Here is a 19479-nt window from a genome sequence, read left to right on the forward strand (position 1 = left end):
GAACACATGAATTATAGCTGAAGATGAACATGTTAAGTGAAAGAATCTGGAGTTCTAAAACTACTTTTAACACGTTGTTAATGTTTATGTTCCTAATAATATGGTCATGTTAGAGTCTGCAGGTTTATTTGAATATTGTATGATTATTATATTAACCATTATAGTAATTATAACGATATGTTAGCTTTATTTGTAAACCACTTCCACAAAAACAGTTACAAATTTGAACTTTGAAATTCAAACCAAAATACAAAGCATAGCAATGAGACCAAAAACATCATATTAATGGTTAATATTCAATGAAATTGTTTTTTTTTTTAAATCATAAAAGTACTTAATGTTGTCATTATTTTCTTGGAACGGAAAACATCTCGGAGAGAATGAAGCTGTGAACGTGTGAAAAGTTCACAGGTTCAGGACAACAAGATCGAGCTGACCATGTTCAAAGTGATGTCACAGCGTCATGGCCACAGAAAAACCTTTGTCCTTCAGATGATGTTTGTCCCTGATCTGCTGAAGCTGCGTCACAGACAAGGACTCAGGATGAAGATCATCTTCACTCCCTCTTCCACCTGTTGAGAGGAGACGACAGAGGAGAAGAGTCAGAGTCACAACAGTGAGTAAGTGAAGCAGCAGAGACTTCAGTTCAGTTCAGAGCTGCTTCATGTTCATCACTGTACTTCACATTTACTCATTGTTGACACAATGTCATCATAAAGTAACTGTGAGGAAACAAATGTATACAATAGTTGGTGTGAGCGCCCTCTGCCTTCAGACCAGCCTTCAGTTCTTCTGTAGGATTAGAGTCAGGTGTTTGATTCACCAATAAGACTGAACAGGTAGAGGATGAGCAACAGCTAGACTCTGCTACCAAGGTGAGGTTGTGGAAGACGTTTTCATGTCGTGGTCAACCACTATGGCGAGACTGAGAAGAGCAACAAGACACAAGGTCATTCAGCGACATCAGCACAGTCTCTGCCAGGCAAAGACTTCAGAGCAGACTGAGGTTTCAACATCTTTGGAAGAAGCACAAAGACACGGGTAACGTTGACTATCATGGACGTAGTGGACGGCCAAGGAAATGGTGTGGCATATGAAAGACACGTCCTGCTTACTTCCTTTTTTTAAATCACAAGATGTCCAGCAGTGTCATTAGCTCAGAACTGGAAGAAGAAATCTGTCTAGAGACGTCTGACCAGAAGTGGTCTTCATGGAAGAAAAAAGCCAAACCACAGACGTGGAAACAAGGCCGATCGTCTCGGCCACGTGTGAAGACAACAACTGTGGAGCAGGAACATGTCAGCAGTTCTCTGGACTGATATTAAGCTGTGTTTCAATCATAATAGTATGGCTCTGTCCTGGGTCAGGCTTGTGTTTCCACTGAGAACCGGACCTTTGGTTGGTAGGCAGGGTGTGTCCTGTCTAGCTCCGCCTTGACCGTGCCATTTTACTCTGGTAGGGGGTCAAAGAATGGAACAGTTGGGCCTGGTTATTTTGTCACTATTACTAATGGAAACACAAAAAAACCTGTACTGTACCAAACTCAACCATTCCAAACAGTCAATCATGAAGTCTGCCTCTATTCTGCTCTCACAGCTTCACTGAGGAAACGCTGGATATTTGCTCCGACTGTGATGAGTACAACACTGATCAAAGTGGACACTGACTCTAACACTCTACTGACCTCACAGTCTCCAGTCTGTAGTCTGGACTCTGCACAAGGTCACACAGAGGCTTCATTCCTGAATCCTGCAGATTGTTCAGACTCAGGTCCAGGTCTCTCAGGTGGGAGGGGTTGGACTTCAGAGCTGAGGCCAGAGAAGAACAGCTGATCTCTGACAAACTGCAGTGACTCAACCTGAATAAAGAATAAAATATGAGACTTCAGACAATGACTGTGTGTGTGTGTGTGTGTGTGTGTGTGTGTGTGTGTGTGTGTGTGTGTGTGTGTGTGTGTGTGTGTGTGTGTGTGTGAGAGAGAGAGAGAGAGAGAGAGAGAGAGAGAGAGAGAGAGAGAGAGAGAGAGAGAGAGAGAGAGAGAGAGAGAGATAGTGTGTGTATCAAATGCGTTTAAGGTTAAATAAATGAAAGTTTTAAAAAACAACAGTAGTTTCAGTCAGTGAACTCACTTCAGAGTCTCCAGTCTACAATGTGGACTCTCCAGTCCAGAACACAGCAGCTTTACTCCTGAATTCTGCAGATCCTCGTTGTCAGTCAGGTCCAGTTCTCTCAGGTGGGAAAAGTTGGACTTCAGAGCTGAGACCAGAGAAGAACAGCTGATCTCTGACAAATTGCAGCCCCTCAACCTGAATAAAGAATAAAGCATGAGACTTTAAACAATGACTATGTGTGAGTGAGAGAGACATTCTGTGTGTTTCATTAATTCATCAGTGTATCAAATGAGTTTAATGTTAAATAAATTAAAGTTTAAAAAAGCAACAGCAGCTTCAGTCAGTGAACTCACTTCAGAGTCTCCAGTCTACAACATGGACTCTCCAGTCCAGAACACAACAGCTTCACTCCTGAATCCTTCAGATTGTTCGCACCCAGGTCCAGGTCTCTCAGGTGGGAGGAGTTGGACTTCAGAGCTGAGGCCAGAGGAACAGCTGATCTCTGACAAATTGCAGCAACTCAAACTGAATAAAGAATAAAATATGAGACTTTAGACAATGACTGTGTGTGTGTGCGTGAGTGAGAGAGTGTTTCATTCATTTATCAGTGAATCAAATGAGTTAAATGTTAATTAAATGAAAGTTTAAAAAAACAACAACAGCATCAGTCAGTGAACTCACTTCAGAGTCTCCAGTCTACAATGTGGACTCTCCAGTCCAGAACACAGCTGCTTCACTCCTGAATCCTGCAGAATGTTCCAGCTCAGGTCCAGGTCTCTCAGGTGGGAGGGGTTGGACTTCAGATCTGAGACCACAGAAGAACAGCTGATCTCTGACAAACTGCAGCGTTTCAAACTGAATAAAGAATAAAAGACGAGAAGTTGCTGGTTGAAAGCAGTCAGTGTTTGATCATGTGTTCAGAGCTGAGTCTCGGAGAGTTCACAATAATCCAGTCTGTGATTCTAGAAAATTTCATATGTTGACATTTTCATCAACATCTTCTCTTGTTGTGTTTGACACGAAACATCTTTCATGGAGTCACAGTGAGGTGTCCATCATGTCCACAGTCTGAGTGTGTGGAACACACCTGGGACCTGGACTCATGTTAAACTGAGACATGTTGGTCCAACCCGGTCCAGAGACACAGACCCGATCAGCAGCGACTTCACAGCTGATGGTTATTAACAAGCTAACGTCACTCGACTACTCTGTGTCTTAATGTAACGTCAGCAGACTTCTCTGGATCTGAACACGGACTGGTTCAGATCAGGTCTTTGGGTTTGCTTTGACCATGTTGGAGTCTAATCAGGTTTAGGTGAAACCAAAAAGAATCAAAGTCACATGAAGATAATTCGTTAACAATGAAACATTAACAGGAAATGACAAAATAAAGCAAGAATCACAAGCAGACGATAAATCTGCATCATTTAAAACATGAAAAACAACACAGTTGACTCACAAAGTGAGAAGAATGAGAAGAATATTTGATCAACCATCACGATGTTATGCTTGGTCATAATGTTATTATTGGTCATGTCTGAACTTACTTGGCCTTCCTGCAGTTCCTCACAGCTGGAATCAATCTCAGTTTTCCCTGGTATGATGTGTTGTACTTGTCCAGGTCCAACTCATCCAGAACCTCCTCAGACATCTGCAGCATGTAGGCCAGAGCTGAGCAGTCGAACTCAGAGAGACTCTGTCCTCTGTCCTTTGACTTCATGAACTCTTGGATCTCCTGATGCACTGATTGGTCGTTCATCTCTGTCAGACAGTGGAAGATGTTGATGCTTCTGTCGGGTGAGATGTTCTCTGTGTTCATCGTCTTCAGGTTCTCAGTGACTCGCTGGATGATTTCTGGACTGTTCTGAGTCTGACCCAGCAGACCTCCTAACAGTCTCTGGTTGGATTCAAGACAAAGTCCATGAAGGAAGCGAACAAACAGGTCCAGGTGACCATTTTTACTTTGGAGTGATTTCTTTATGGTTGCTTTCAGGAAGACATCCAGAAAAGAGTAACCACCATCATATTTTATTCCGAAGAAGTCCTGCAGTACCTCTGACTTCCTGTCTTTGTCTTCTTGTCTTAAGATGTGCTGCAGTACCTCTGTCTTCCAGTTGGTGAAACAGTGGAACATGTAGACTGCAGCCAGAAACTCCTGAACACTCAGATGAACAAAGCAGCACACTGTTTTCTGGAAGATCACACTCTCTCTTCTGAAGATCTCTGTATAAACTCCTGAGTAAACCGAGGCCTCTGTCACATTGAGACCACACCGGTCCAGGTCTTCTTGGTAGAACATGATGTCTCCTTTCTGCAGATGTTCAAAGGCCAGCCTCCCCAGCTTTAGAAGAACATCCCTGTCGGCCTCCATCAGCTCCTGTGGACTCGTCTCACGTCCTTTCTCATACTTATTCTTCTTCCTCTTTGTCTGAACCAGCAGGAAGTGCGAGTACAGGTCTGTCAGGGTCTTGGGCAGCTCTCCTCTCTGCTCTGTGGTCAACATGTGCTCCAGAACTGTAGCACTGATCCAGCAGAAGACTGGGATTTGACACATGATGTGGAGGCTCCTGGACATCTTGACGTGTGAGATGATTTTGCTGGACAGATCTTCATCACTGGATCTCTTCCTGAAGTACTCGTCTTTCTGGTCGTCAGTGAAGCCTCGTACTTCTGTTACCCTGTCAACACATGCAGGAGGGATCTGATTGGCCGCTGCAGGTCGAGAAGTTATCCAGATGAGAGCTGAGGGAAGCAGATTCCCCTGGATGAAGTTGGTCAGCAGCACGTTGACTGATGACCTGTGTGTGACGTCAGAAACCAGCGTCCTGCTGTTGAAGTCCAGTGAGAGTCTGCTTTCATCCAGGCCGTCAAAGATGAACAGAAGTTTACAGACAGCGAGCTTCTCTGCTCTGACCTTCTCTAATGTTGGATGGAAAACATGGAGAAGCGTGAGAAGACTGTGCTGCTGATATCTGATCAGGTTCAGCTCCCTGAACGAAAGCAGAATCAGCAGATTCACATCCTGGTTTTGCAAACCCTCGGCCCAGTCCAGAGTGAACTTCTGCACCGAGAAGGTTTTTCCAACACCAGCAACGCCGTTGGTCAGGACAACTCTGATGCGCCCCTGCTGGTCAGGTAGGGCTTTAAAGATATTGCAGCACTTGATGGGAGTGTCCTGGACCATCTTCTTCTTGGAGGTCGTCTCCAGCTGCATCACCTCATGTTGAGTATTGACCTCTTCACTCTGTCCCTCTGTGATGTAGAGCTCAGTGAAGATCCTGTTCAGGAGGGTTCTACTTCCTCTTCCTTCAGTTCCTTCAGTCACATGTTCAAATCTCCTCCTCTGACTGATCTTATGTTCATCTAGAACCTTCTGCAGACCAACATCTGCTGAAAGACAAGAGACAAAATCAGACTGAAAAAAGAATCTGAGCAGCTGAGGATTATTTTTCATCTTTTTCTGTGACCTTGTTGTTTTTTGTTGTCAAATGAAAAACTACAGTCATTTTCACTGTAATGACTTGAATAACTGTTTCTGAAACAATAAAAAGATTACGTTATTGTCAGACAGCGAGTGTTGTAACCAGTGATAGTGTGTACGGGTCACGCCCAAAATTTAACGTTCCCTTTGCGGACATTTCCTGAAAATTTCAGCCAAGTCCGTCGACGAGTTATCTTGCTAACAGACAGACAAACACATGTCATTTTTCTCCTGTTTCTCCTGTTTTTCTATTTCTAAAGTCTGCTAGTGCTGATGGGAGCTGCTCTCCGTATGAGTCTTACCCTGTGGTCCATGTCCTGTCCTGGGTCTTTGTCCACACTGAGGACAGCAGGAGTCTCCTGGTGGACCAGACTGGTCCCAGTATGAGGAGATGCAGCGTCTGCAGAACCAGTGACCACAGCTGGTGGAGACTGGATCCTTCAGGACGTCCTGACACAGAGGACAGCAGGACGTCTGCTCATCCACAGGAACAACAAACTTATCTCTGTGAAGACATTTCTTTACTATTAACATGTCAGGGACGGGTGGGCAAGTGCGTGATTGAGACAGACAGTGAATGAAAACCCTTGTTTGTTGACCAAAGCAAATGTCCAGCTCAGTGACGACTGAGGACACGAGACAAACTTGTCCTCTGATCTGAGACACTTTATTGTCTTTGGTTGAGAACCTACACTTTAATGAATCTGACTCCTTCACAGGACAAACAGTCTCTTACTTTGTCTCTGAGGCTCCAGGTTCATGACTGAAGGCTAGAGGTATTCCCATAGACTGGTCACTCTTCATAGATAGACAGCTGGGTCCTGGAGTCTCTGCTCTCTGTCTGCGGTTGTGACCTCTGCAAACACAAACAGGGTTTTATATTTTAAGGTTAGCCGATGCTTTCATGTTTGTTCAGTGACAATAAATCTGATGGTCTGTGTTGGGACTACGACTTGTTCAGTGCTGCAGGTTCCTACTCACATGAAAATAGCTGAACGCAACACAAGGCTGTTACTTACACATCAGCAGAAAACATGGTTATAAAACATTATTTTCATTTATTTTTTTCGCATTTCTGTTTAGCACATTACCAATTCTGTTGTTGACTTGTTCCAAGTTTCCTCATAATAGAATTTTTTTTTTATGATGGTTGGTAAAACAGCTGAAAGGTGCATTACTGCGTCCTGGAATGATCTGCTGCTAACACACTTCACTGGACAAACTGTCTCTTACTTTGTCTCTGAGGCTCCAGGTTCATGACTGAAGGCTAGAGGTATTCCCATAGACTGGTCACTCTTCACAGACAGACAGCTGGGTCCTGGAGACTCTGCTCTGTCCTTGTCTTCCACCACACAATCACTCATCTGCTGGACTTCAGTCATTCTGAGAGAGAAACAGACTGTGAGCCGACACTGACAGACAGACAGACAGACAGACAGACAGACAGACAGACAGACAGACAGACAGACAGACAGAATGTATAAACCGTCCCAATGTCAATATTTACAGAGCTCATTTGAGTAAAATAACTTGTTTTATACTGTAAACCTAATATATATATATATATATATATATATATATATATATATATATAAAACACGTTTTCTCTTTGTTGTTCTCATTAGTTTGTGTAAATGAGCTCTTCACTCACTTCTCACTGCTCCACTGAAAGCATCATATTTAAAGCACTTTAAAGAGTTCCCTCTCAAACTCTGCAGTGGAAAATCTCCTTCATGTTTCCTGGAGGACGTCTGATATGCTATCTGTGTTCAGTCCAGTGACCAATCACACGAGAGGAAAGTGGAAGACAACAGGAGATTTCTGTTAGAGAAGGTGTTTGATGAAATCTGCAGTTCATGTTCCCGACATATGTGTGTGCTATAGCAGCCTATGGCCAGTAGATGGTGCTAGGCTACTCTGCTTGTGTGTTATTGAAGGCCTGTTGCCTGCATTACAGTTTTTCTCCATTGGTTTGGCTCATTTCTTGAAACAGAAATGACATTCTCAAAACTCTAAGATCGTTTGGCACAACAGTCTTACAGTTCAGCACAACACCATAGTTCACTTGCAAAAGATCATATATTTCTCAAAACTGTTCACTCATGCTTCAAAACTAAATTCCTTTACCATATTAATAGTCGGTGTCACCAAAATGCAAGAGATCCTTCTCAATTGATTTGGCTCATTTCTCGAACCAGACCGGACGTTCTCAACGCTCTCGGTGTTTTTGACAAAATAACCTGGATGGTTCAGCACAACACCATGGTTCACCTGCAAAAGCTCATATCTTTCCAAAAACAGTTCACTCATGTGTCAAAACTAAATTTCCTTCTCATATAAATAGCCAGTGCCCCCAAAATGCATTGTCCCTTTGGCATTGTGTAAGCACTGCAAGTCAAAATGTTTAGATGTTTTGTCACTGTGGCAGAGGACCATTGAAATATCCCTCATGTCCATCTTCATCAGAGTAAAACAAAAGTCAAAGAAAATGTATACAGCACAATATACTGTAATATAAACACATAAACAAAAAACAAGGAAAATTATAAGTAGCTGGAGATTCAAAACTAACATTTCTTGAGGTCATTTCTGTCCTCACCCTCCTGACCATCCACACTCTGCTGTCTGTCTGGCCACAGATTCTCTTCCACATCACAGTGTATATTCTCCCTTGTGATGCAATGAGGGAATAAACAGCGTGCATGTCACAACCATCCCCTGCACTGATCTCCTGTAATATCATCACATGGAGCAGGGACCTCTGATTTTGAGCCTGAATGCTCGTACACTCTCTAACGCCAAGCAGAGAAAAACTCCTCAATAGGACTGAGGAAAGGAGAGTAAGGTGGTAGAAACATGAGCGGGGCCACGGAGGAAATTTACATTGTCCCGAACAAAGGGCATACTTTGGTAGGTGAGGCCTAACCAGACCTCTCATTTCACGGATCAAATCAGAATGAAGGTGGTCCAAGAAAATGAGGAGCTTCTGTGTTACTGAGGTGAAGGTGAAAATAGAACTTGGCTAACAAAGGAGGAGTTCCACACATCTCAGATGACCAATCAAACAATATGTGTCAATTATGATAAATTTATCAAATGTTCCAAGAGATTCATATATGATATTCATGGTATTATATTCTTGACTTATTTTGACAATTGAACAGACTATTGTGCAAGTGATGACTTACACAATGAAATGATGCTGACATGTTTTGCAGAGAACAAACATTAGACTGAGACTTCGACAATCAGTTAAGATCAACAAGATCTATTCACTCGGAAACTGTGCTAAATGAAGGCTAACTGTGCTAACTGTGTGCTACAAGTACTTAATCATTTGCAAAGATGTCTAAGACAATTGCAATTTGATAAATGAATGAGAAATGCAAGTCTGTTGTACACACAAAATCATCATAATCACAACACTCACCTTCCTGTCTTTATGCTGCGCAGTTCCCTCTGGATTTACAGGAAATCACAGCAATATTTACCTCTGCCGTTCAGTAATGAACAGTCTGGTTTCCCTGGATCAAGTCTGTTGCCTCTTTAGTCCAGAAGCCAAACCTTTGGCCGTGCCTTTCAAAAGAAAACAACACTGGGGAGGAATAAAGGAATATCTTATCTCGTCTTGTTTTGTGTCTTTGAAAATAATTATTAGTAGTTTATGATTTCATTTCATGTTTTATTGGACTTAGTACTTCTTGTGAGCATTTTTTTAGCGAGACTGTGAAACTAGGGTCAAAGTTCACTTTCTGAACTAAAATGATCCACTCTGTTATAAGAAAACGACAACGGGAGTCCATTGAACAGTGTCCGTGTTCTTAAGTTATTACTGAAACCATAACTCCTGCACTTTGTTAATTTACTTCCACTTTTAGATTTCAATGTTTGTTTTGTAACTGTTATCCCTCTGTTTTTATGAACAATGACGTGTTCTGCTGCCTTTCTTGATCTCAATGGGTCTTTTATCTGGTTAAATGAGAATAAATGTAATATTCGTCCATCTTTGAAGAGGTATAAACTTGATCATTTTTATTAGTCGTTCGCGATTGTGTACAATGTAAAAGTAGCATTAAGTCTAAATCAGAACTGAAATAATAAACAACTAATAATTATTTTGAAAACAATTAAATAAGACCAGATAACATATTCCTTTATTCCTGCAATGTTTTTTGCAGTGTTACAGCAGCCAAAAATCACAACAAGGTAGAAATAGAAGAAAAATAGAGCTTTGATTAATATATACAAAGAAATGTTTGACAGATGAAACAAAAACAAGATCGACTACAGCTCCACTATATGTTATTATATATTTTTTTGTTTTATTAGGCATCATTCTGTTACATGTCATCACAATGATAACATATTGTTTTCATTTAACATTTTTCTTTTCAATACGTCGCTTTCAGATTTTATTTTCAAAACGGAAGTAGGACTCCTAGGCCTGGAACGTTGGTGTATAATTGACGTAAAGGAGACTTCACAGCGGCTCATTTGACCACGGAAAGCCAAGTGGCAGCTGCTTTGACCGCAGTCTAACAAATCATCAACTCTGCTTTGGTCAAAATAATCACTTCACGAAATTAACCACGTCTAAAGGACTACATTTTCTAACGGAGCTAGGTGGTTTTGGTAAGTGTCATGGGCTTTTCTTAATCCTTAATCTTGATCCTACTTTACAGTTAAACGGTTGAAACGCGGTTAACATATGTAACATCATGTGTTATTCAAGCTTTCATCATTGTTTTAACGTTAAAAAACGAAATGAATGTACTTACTTTGGACTCTTGGCTGTTTTTTCTAAAAACTGCTGTCTCATGTTCGACCGTTGGCGCTTCCGGGTTTATTTCTGGGTTGGGCAGCCCATAGAGCGTGCGCATAATACATCCATGAGCGTGCGCAGTAGTGTTGCTCCCATGATGCCTCTCGGCTACGTGAACGAGCCGTCCGCGTTCTCCACTTGTTCGTCAGTGCTGTCGCTAAACGAACCTAACTGCCCAGTGTTAAAATAGAGATTTTAGAAACTTCCTTACTAAATGTTGGATATTTTTGTAGCATACATCAGCAATTGGCTAGATTAATGGATGACTGGAAATAAAAGGATCCAAGGAGAATGAAGCCACACCATTTAAGAAAAAAAGTCCAGGTTTTATTGTGTATCATGGCTGTAAGTCCATGCCAGATGTGGGAGAAAGACAAAGGTTGAGAGAGTGAATTATTATGCATTATCAGACAGTTAAATCAAAGGTTCTCCTCCATGACTCTTGGGGTTTCGCGAGGGCAAAACCTGTCACAAAACTGACAATTAGGTAAAATAAGGAGATCGAACTTCGTTAAGTGCACTAAAGCAAGCTGTAGTCAACACAAAACTGTAATCTATAAAAAAATAACGGACTTACAAAACAAGAAGTCACAAGTGAAGAGGCCAACTCAGGACCTGAATATGGATCTATAAACCAGATGAACAGCAGCGCTAAGAGAACAGAGTCGACAGCAGTGGGTAAAAACAGTACGGAGCAGAGAAGGTTAGAGTAGAATAAAGCAGAGTATGGGTTAATGGCGTCAGTCAGCTGTTTGTCTTCCAGGTGGCTTGAGTGTAGATATTGTCATAATGGGCTCCCAGCGTCATGCAGGTCAGCAGAGTGGCAGACAGCGGGGGCGTCTGATTGGTCGGCCGGTGCGTCGCAGTTCTACTGGTCGGGGGGAGGGGGGTGGTCTAAAAACTTGCTTGGATGAGGTTCAGTGATTGACATCTAGAATTTGTAGTTTGCTTGTTTGTCGGACAGGCGTCGATGAGGCAGCAGGAGGGAGGGAGGGAGTGAGGAGCTTCTCTCCATCCCCCAACTCCATGCTTCACACACAGCACGCCCCCCTGCTATGGCTGCCCCTGTCCACCGGAGCAGGGAGAGGCAGAGCTTAAACAAAGTTGTGGATGGCCAACCTGAACATGTCATTGGTGCACACCCATGCATCCTGAATGTTCTTGAGGACAAAACTCTGATGGAATCCCATGATGGGGTCTTCATCTACCTGCAGTCGTGAACACACAAGAGGTTCAGGACAAACTGGACACTCAATGATGGCCGAGTTCCATTTAGCTTCATTAAGTCTTAGGCCCCGTCCCAATACCTCCCCTAACCCTAAATTTTGCACGCTCTCGTGAAGGGGGAAACACAATTTTGCCCTTATAATCAACCCTCAAAATGTAGTGAGCTTTGATGCGGGCTTAAAACAAATGTGGATGTGTGTACCAGCGTTCACTTGAACACGAATACCCTGGACTTTCCATCACATTCGTGATATAGCGTTTATGAGGACGGAGGAAAAACAAACAACGCAAATAACAGAATTGTCAACATGTGACGTAGGTTAGCACGCTCGTTATGTTCACTGCTAATTTGCATATAGTGGTGTCCCAATTCCATAGGGAAGCCTCAACGAGGGGATTTTACGGTTGAGGGCACTCCAAACCAAGTAGAAATTTTAAGGGGGAGAAATGGGACGGGCCTTATACACATGTCCTTAACGTCAAGGCAGGAAATTGACGACTGATAATCTGTACAAGTTGTGAATAACTGTGCTACTTACTTTAAGCTGTCCTATTACCATACTTAAGATGCAGGAGTCTGGAGTTGGCTGGTGGTCTTGTGTTGTTATACTATGCTGTATTTTTCCAAAGGGTAGACTCTAACACAAACACAGAGACGGAAAAAAAACACAAGTGAAGAAGATTAATACACCAGAGACCAAAACGAATATAAATCAAAACATCCATCCGAGGTTTCCTCAAATGTATCGTGTGTAAATATGATTTATTCATTACAATGTGACAGAAAACAGCGACTAGTGGTGAGGAGTCAGTCCAACACCTGTTGCATGTGTCTGAGTGAGTTACCAATGGACTTACAGAGAGTTTCTCAACAATTGCTCTTTTTCCCTCGAACTGCTGTCCCTCCCAGGTAAGACATGACTGATCGATCTGTGTGAAAGAAAGGGCTGTTGTTACCACATAAAACAAATACTCTGTACTTTTTACTTTGTTAAATGAGTGGGGGGGGTCTTGGTTTGTGGACAAAGCTGTTTTAAATGCTGCAGCCATAAGTACTTCTGTTTTCGTTTTTTATATGATTTAATTTATTTACTTAATCCATGTGTTAATAGTGGAGTAGTAATAAAATTGCCTGCTTGTCTTTATCCATGAAGAGTTGTCTTGTTGAGAATTAAGATAGCAATTTGTGTATTTGAGCTTCTTCACTAAACATCATTGCTTGAATATTTCTGGCATTATATCTTACCCATTTATTTACATTTATTATACATTTCTGACCATGTGTTGGTAAAACTTTTTGCAAATGTTAACAGATGTGGTTGAAGTGCCATATAGTGGACGCAGGAGGTATTGCCTGATAATAAGCTGCTATCGGTGTATATAATAATGTAATTAAAAAAAAAAGAAAAAAATTTGAATATTTAACATAAGAAGCATTAGAAATTCGAATATGATTTGAGGGGAGGATTGACAGCCCTACTACTCACGTATATGGCTCCGAGCTGTGTTCTGTCATTGTCAAACACCTTATAGTAATGCTGCACAAAGCTGAATCCAATCTGCTCCCACGGAGGCCGGTCCACCATCCTGAATCACCCTGCGACACACACTGAGAGGATGGAGGGATGACAGGTTAAAGTGGTTAAAGAGGAGGAAAAACTATGACATGAGAGAGCATGAGCTACAGTTTACGGTCATTCATTCTCAGCCGATGAAAACAATTAGGGATGGGGCCGATCCGATCCAGTATCGGTACCGATCCAGTACCGTGTGTGTATGTGTGAGCGTGACTCTCCGCCCGCAGTAAATAAAGTTAGCTGGATCTCACTCGTGCTGTGTGCGTTCTCGTAGTATTTAGGTTTATGACATGAAGTCGCTAGATTTATCACTGTTTTCTCTGTAAAGTCCCTGTAAAGTCGTACATATCATACTTGGAGTTTATTAAAGCCTTATATAAAATCAACAATAATGATGATAATAATAGTAAAGCAAACAGAGCATCCATATCGGAATAGTATCGGTATCATATGATGATATCAATGATCCAAATAATACAAGTTAAGGACGGCTATTCTCCCTACTGTTTTAGTCATATCAGGGGGTTCTTAGTGTGTTTGCCAATGTCTGATAATAGGTTTTACAGCTAATATCGACCAATGCCGATACGGCGTTGATATCCGTGTGTATCTATACTATACAGAATAATTCTTTCTCAGTCACTTTTTTGGAACACATCCAGAAAATGTGGTTTTGTTCAGGGAAAACAGGTTCTACGTGTTGATCTGTCAAGTATTTAGAGTGAGCTACCATCACGATTCACCAGTAGCACAACGGTGGAGTGAAAACCTGATTTACTGGTAAACGGCGTCCCGTTTGTTTTAGGATGGATTTGAAAATGCTGTCGTCGTTTTTTTTCCAGCCCTAAAGTGTTTGGAACCATCTCACCTCTGTGAACTCCATCCTGAGCTCTGAGGCCTACAAACAGGATGCTCTTAGATGTGCCTAAAACCTGACTAAAAACACTGAGCCTTTTCTGTAGCTGCCACCAAATTATGGAACGATTTCTTTACCAATTGAAATTAAATCTTCCCCCACCATTGAACATTTAAAATAACTTTAAAAGAGAATGAAATATGAATGAATAAATGAGAATAGCCAACCCAGACACTTTTACCATTTTATTATTTCACTACTCACTGTTTTACAACGTGTTGTTATGCCTTCTACTTTGTAAAGCACTTTGGTCAACCCCAATTGTGTCCTCTTAGGAATAAAGGTGACTTGACATCATTCCAATACAAATGCCGATAATATCAGAATTTGACATAAAAACAACAAAGCTGGTGGCTCTGTGAAACTTTAGCACATCTAGCAGACAGTATCAATCGACCCTGCACAGTAAATTACATTTTTCAGCCAAAAAAACATTTTAAAAACAACAAACACATCTCTTAAGTGCAGGAATTTCACACAAACGTGTTTCCCCAAGGGCATTGTCAGTTTATTTACTTCACAATCGTCTCTTTGTCTTGTCATTTTAACTCACAGAAACTTCTCACAGAAAAAGTGAGATGTTTACTTCATAGCTTCAGACGCCGGTTCAACAAATGACAAAGTGGATATCAGTCCAGCGAAAACATATCATGCTTTTCTTTGTATATTACGCATTTTAAAATACTACTGAGCTAAAATTCTTTCCAGACTTTTACACAAACACAGCATTTGAATTACAGCAAATACTTTTTAAGACCAGCACCAGCACCTACCATTGCTACATTGCTAGTATGACACACATCCAGTGTTTTACAGTAACAAAGTACAAATACTTTGCTACTGTACTTAAGTACAAAATTCACATAACTGTACTTTACTTTATTATTAATTTGTAATTATATCCATTTCCTCAATAAATTGTGTACTTTTACTTCACTATATTTCCTCTATCTTAGTTACTCATTGTTACAACCAACTAAAATTGACCACAATCTTCCAGTTGAAAGACACACCCTACCACTGAGCCACCATGTCCAAACCCCAACTCCTTGCTTTTTTGAATAATGTTACTTCAAAAAGTTGTCATACACATTGAGACTTACTCAAAACAAAAACAAAAAGTGACTTCAACTTCAAATGTTCATTTTCTGGTAAGACAATTGTACTTTTACTCAAGTATCCATTTACGGTACTTTATACAAGACTGCACACGTCCCAGCAACAGCACTCACAAGCAAGAACATATACATTAAAGGGGTCATATTATAACCTATTTCTCTGCCAAAACAGCCCTGTTCAGAGCACTCGGTTTAGTAGTATCTCTTTAGGTCCACCTTAAGAGACTTAAGGAACAGGTGATCATTTGCAGGCTCTAGCAGGCACATTGCCGTCATATATCACATGTATCCACTGGACAGATAAATCCTCTGAGGCTGGAAGTTTGAGTAGAACTCTGTGCTGCACTCTGGAGCCACCGTTGCCCTCGCCACCGCTCTCGCGTGTTTTTAAGTGGAGCTCCGCGAAACAACAATTCCAGAAATTTTGCAAATTGTGACATCCCAATGAGTGTGGAAGTCAACATCACGCGTTTTATCTACTGTACTTAGACAGAGACGGATAGTGAGTCATCTTTTTTCACACTTTGCTGACTGATAGGGCCTCCAGAGTCCCAAATATAAGGATTTAAATGATTCAAAAGTTGATTTTGCATAACATGTCCCCTTTAATGTATTAATGAAGACATGCCATTAAATGTACACTGGCACTGAGCAGTGGTTGACCATGTACAAGCAGCACCTGCTGTTGGGAAACGGTATCTGCGTTGCAACATGAGTGACAGTGTGGGATCACTTCTACTGACTGAGCAGAAACTTCCAGAATCCCAGTGTACACTAAACTGGGCTCGGTCCCCTTCGACACAGTAGAATATGATACGCACAGCCGACGGCACACCTGTGGTGTCCCGGTAAATAAAGGGAGTAGTAACGGAGGCCTGGGAGTGACAACACGAGTCATGTGCTTCCACATAGCTCGAACACTGTTGTGAACAACCTGAGAGCACTGACACATTAGCAGTGGAATTCTGACAAGACAGCAACAACAATATGGGGATATAAATAATAACAGGCGCGAATAGATACCATTAAAGGGCAGAAGGAAGAACAATAAGTGTATTTAATACGGCTTCTGTGCGTAAACACCGGTTAATGGCTGGTTGAAAACAGCTAACTCGCCGCTGCTAGCTTCTAAGCTGTCTTGTTTGTTATAACTTAGCTAGTTCTTATAGCTAGCATACCTCCGCGCCAGCGAACGATACACGTCTGTTTAGTTGTATTTCCCCAGAGTCGGTGTCATGACTGCCCGGGGCTCGTTGGCATTTTCACGCGTTACTATAAATACGTCTCCTCCAAGTGTCCATACCCACCCACCCGACCCCTCCTCCTCCTGCGGGCCCGCAAAACGCAGCTTGCTGTCACCCCGGTGTAGCAGCCCCACATAGGCGTGAACCAACGTAAGCCCGAGACGAGACGGGACAGGAGCGGCCAAGTTGCCTACTTCAACAGCACCACGGCGGTCCAAACACCAGGCTAACGCAGCGCTGTGTGTTTTCACACACGTTCCCATTCATTGCTACACAGGAAGGTTTCACGAGAAAACAAAACAAACGCCGGGGACTTACCACTAACCAACGCCGAGGCCGAGTGCTCGATCGCACAGTGCTGAGTGCGTTTCGTTAGGGCGAGTACTCAAGGCACGTATTCCGTCAACCCGCCGCGGTGGATTGTGGGGACTGTAGTTTTTAGAAGTGGAATAATAAAATAAATCTGTTTTAAAGGAAATTAATGGGCGAAAAAATAGTTTTGAGTAAAACTATAACACTGGACTACATCATGATATCACAATAAACATATTCATAATAATATTTCACAGTAAAAGTGTTTGTTTTGGTATGGAATGTGGTACAATTTACAATAAAAACACATTTATGACATGATAAATCTATTAAAAAAAAATGAATCTAAGATTAAAGTAAATAATAACTGTAATCAAAACATGAACCACACATATATACTGTATATAATACATACAGTATTTTTGTGCACTTTGGTTAGTAACAGATGATGCGTGTGTTTGAAACATGGTCCGACTAAAATGGAGATTAATGGCAACAGTAAATTTGAAACTCCACATCAGTCGCTCGCCGGAAAATCATCTGATTCGTCGTTTTCCTCCGATTGGTCGAGAGCTGGAGGTAAATCTGGCTCATCAGACGTTTCAAGCTGTGGGAGAGTTTCAAAAACACTTTAGAGAAGGTGCAGGAGGAGGCAACACATTACAACCAAATCCAACTTATTCTATTGAGGACTAGAGGTCGACCGATACAGGTTTTTCTATGGCCGGTTAATTGATAATTGCCCTCATTTGGCCCATATACATACATCAACAACTAATATAAATATAACCACTAATATAAATATGTTTACAAGTCAAAAATATAGCCAGATCTGTCTCTCACTCTACATTTTATGCATCTACAATCATATACAGTATAGTATTTCGAGTAAAAATTGATTTTACAGGAAAAAGGTTATCAAATATATAATATATAAATAAAAAAATACAGTATATATAAAGTTGCCTAAATCGATAAATCTCTCTACACCTACACTGGACCCAAATCTTTCATGTCTATGTACCTGCTGCACACTTGTAGAGTCTGGATTCTCCTCCGTCGCGTTGCCTCTGTTGTTGTGCAGCTCCAGCAGTGTGTCATACTCACTCTTCACCTGATTAAAATCAGCCTGCAGCGTGTGCAACTGCGCAGGGGAAAAAAACACACACATTTTTACACATTATTTCATTCTAAATACTGTCATTTGTCGTTGTTTTACAGAGATTTTACGGCACGTGTCTGCAGTAACGAGACACCTGCAGGAGAGTCTGCCTGTGAGTTTCTTCCAGCGTGTCCCAGTTGCGTCGCGGTACAACATCCCAGTACTCGGCCTTCATCTTACTGAGCTCCTCCTGAGCTCTGGTCAGGTCGAGCCGGCACACCTTCAGAGCGAGCTGCAGCTCCACTGGGTCTTTATCCGCTTCTTTCACAAGGGAAACACAATCTCAGAGCACTTTTATACATAAGATTTAGATAATAGATAAACATATATATAAACAATGGGGGACAAGGGGGGGGGGTGATATTCGGCTACTTATATTATATTACTAACATGAATGTGCCATTCAGGATTTAAATATCACTGTTTTTTAAACTACATTTTAAGATTATCTCAGCTCTGGGTGATGCACCTTTTTCATTCTAGTTTTGAAAAGAAAATATTAAAAGTATCATTAATCCTTATTAGTCATTAATAATCATACACTGTAAAAAGAAAAACTTACTGCAATCACAAACAAAGATAGTGAGTTCTTTAAAAAAGTTCCATCAGCTAATATTGTTTTGCTAGATAAACGTGTAAGTTACAGTTTTCAAAATTCTGTTTTCAAACAGTTTGGCTAACTACTCTTGTTCAGATAATTTAAAAACTAAATTCAAAAAATTACATTTTGAATTCTGAGTTGGCACAACTCTAACATACAAGTTTGTCTCACAAAATAATATTAGTTGATGGAACTTTAAAAAAAATTAAGGGCTGTAAACTAAAATTGATTGCAGTAAGTTGCCTTGAAATTTTGAGTTTCCTCAACGTTTTCTTTTTTTTTACAGTGTAACCATCTTTGGCAGCAAAAAGTCAAACAACAAAATACTGCAGATGTTGGATGTTGAGTAGGAAAAATTTGCAGGTGTGAAATTGTGAAAATGAAAGGAAAATCACCACAAAATATTAAAAAAAAAAAAAGCTTTTGAAAGAGATCTTGATCTCAATGGGTCTTTTATCTGGTTAAATAAAAAAATAAATCATCCCCACAGTCCTCGTCAGGTGACTGTCGACCTGGGAACTGAATTATGAGGGTGTGATTTCTTGTTTGGACTCACCTGCGTCTTCGTCTGCGGGCATCTCCGTCTCCACAGTGGCTCTCGTCAGGTCACTGAGCTGGTCGATCAGCAGCTTGCGAGCATCGCGCTCCTCTCTGTACTGCAGATACTGGTTTGACAGCTCACATTGCATATGCTCTACCTGGAGAGGAATTAAAAGAAAAAAAAAAAAAGACAGAGGTAAGAATAATCTGAAAACAAAAGTTCCATAAAAATGATTTCTGGTATTTAAAACAGGGAATACATCTGGTTGTGCCTTAAAAAGCAGTCTTGACACTTGATACTGTTGAAGTTGAATGACTTTGTTTTATAATATTAGTGCAAAAACTCTAGTGTAAAGCAGCAGCAGTGT

General features: G+C 41.2%; 2 protein-coding genes across 2 annotated transcripts; both read right to left on the minus strand.

The window, feature by feature from the left end:
- Positions 1–380: 380 nt before the first annotated feature.
- LOC310930411 (protein NLRC3-like) lies at positions 381–6997 on the minus strand. Its single transcript, XM_083893382.1, is given in 10 exon segments — positions 381–572; positions 1685–1858; positions 2130–2306; positions 2465–2599; positions 2601–2636; positions 2793–2966; positions 3659–5498; positions 5895–6097; positions 6329–6448; positions 6826–6997. Coding segments are annotated over 10 exon segments (3024 nt in total). The 5' UTR covers positions 6975–6997; the 3' UTR covers positions 381–556.
- A 3552-nt stretch (positions 6998–10549) lies between these two features.
- nutf2 (nuclear transport factor 2) lies at positions 10550–16872 on the minus strand. Its single transcript, XM_083893380.1, has 5 exons — positions 16815–16872; positions 13129–13250; positions 12500–12571; positions 12181–12279; positions 10550–11622 (listed from the first exon to the last, which is right to left on the minus strand). The coding sequence occupies exons 2-5, from the start codon at positions 13225–13227 to the stop codon at positions 11509–11511; spliced, it is 384 nt and encodes a 127-aa protein (XP_083749506.1). The 5' UTR covers positions 13228–13250; positions 16815–16872; the 3' UTR covers positions 10550–11508.
- Positions 16873–19479: the final 2607 nt, after the last annotated feature.

The sequence above is a fragment of the Microchirus variegatus genome (genome assembly GCF_963457635.1).
Source record: "Microchirus variegatus genome assembly, chromosome: 8".
NCBI classification, from domain to species: Eukaryota; Metazoa; Chordata; class Actinopteri; order Pleuronectiformes; family Soleidae; genus Microchirus; species Microchirus variegatus.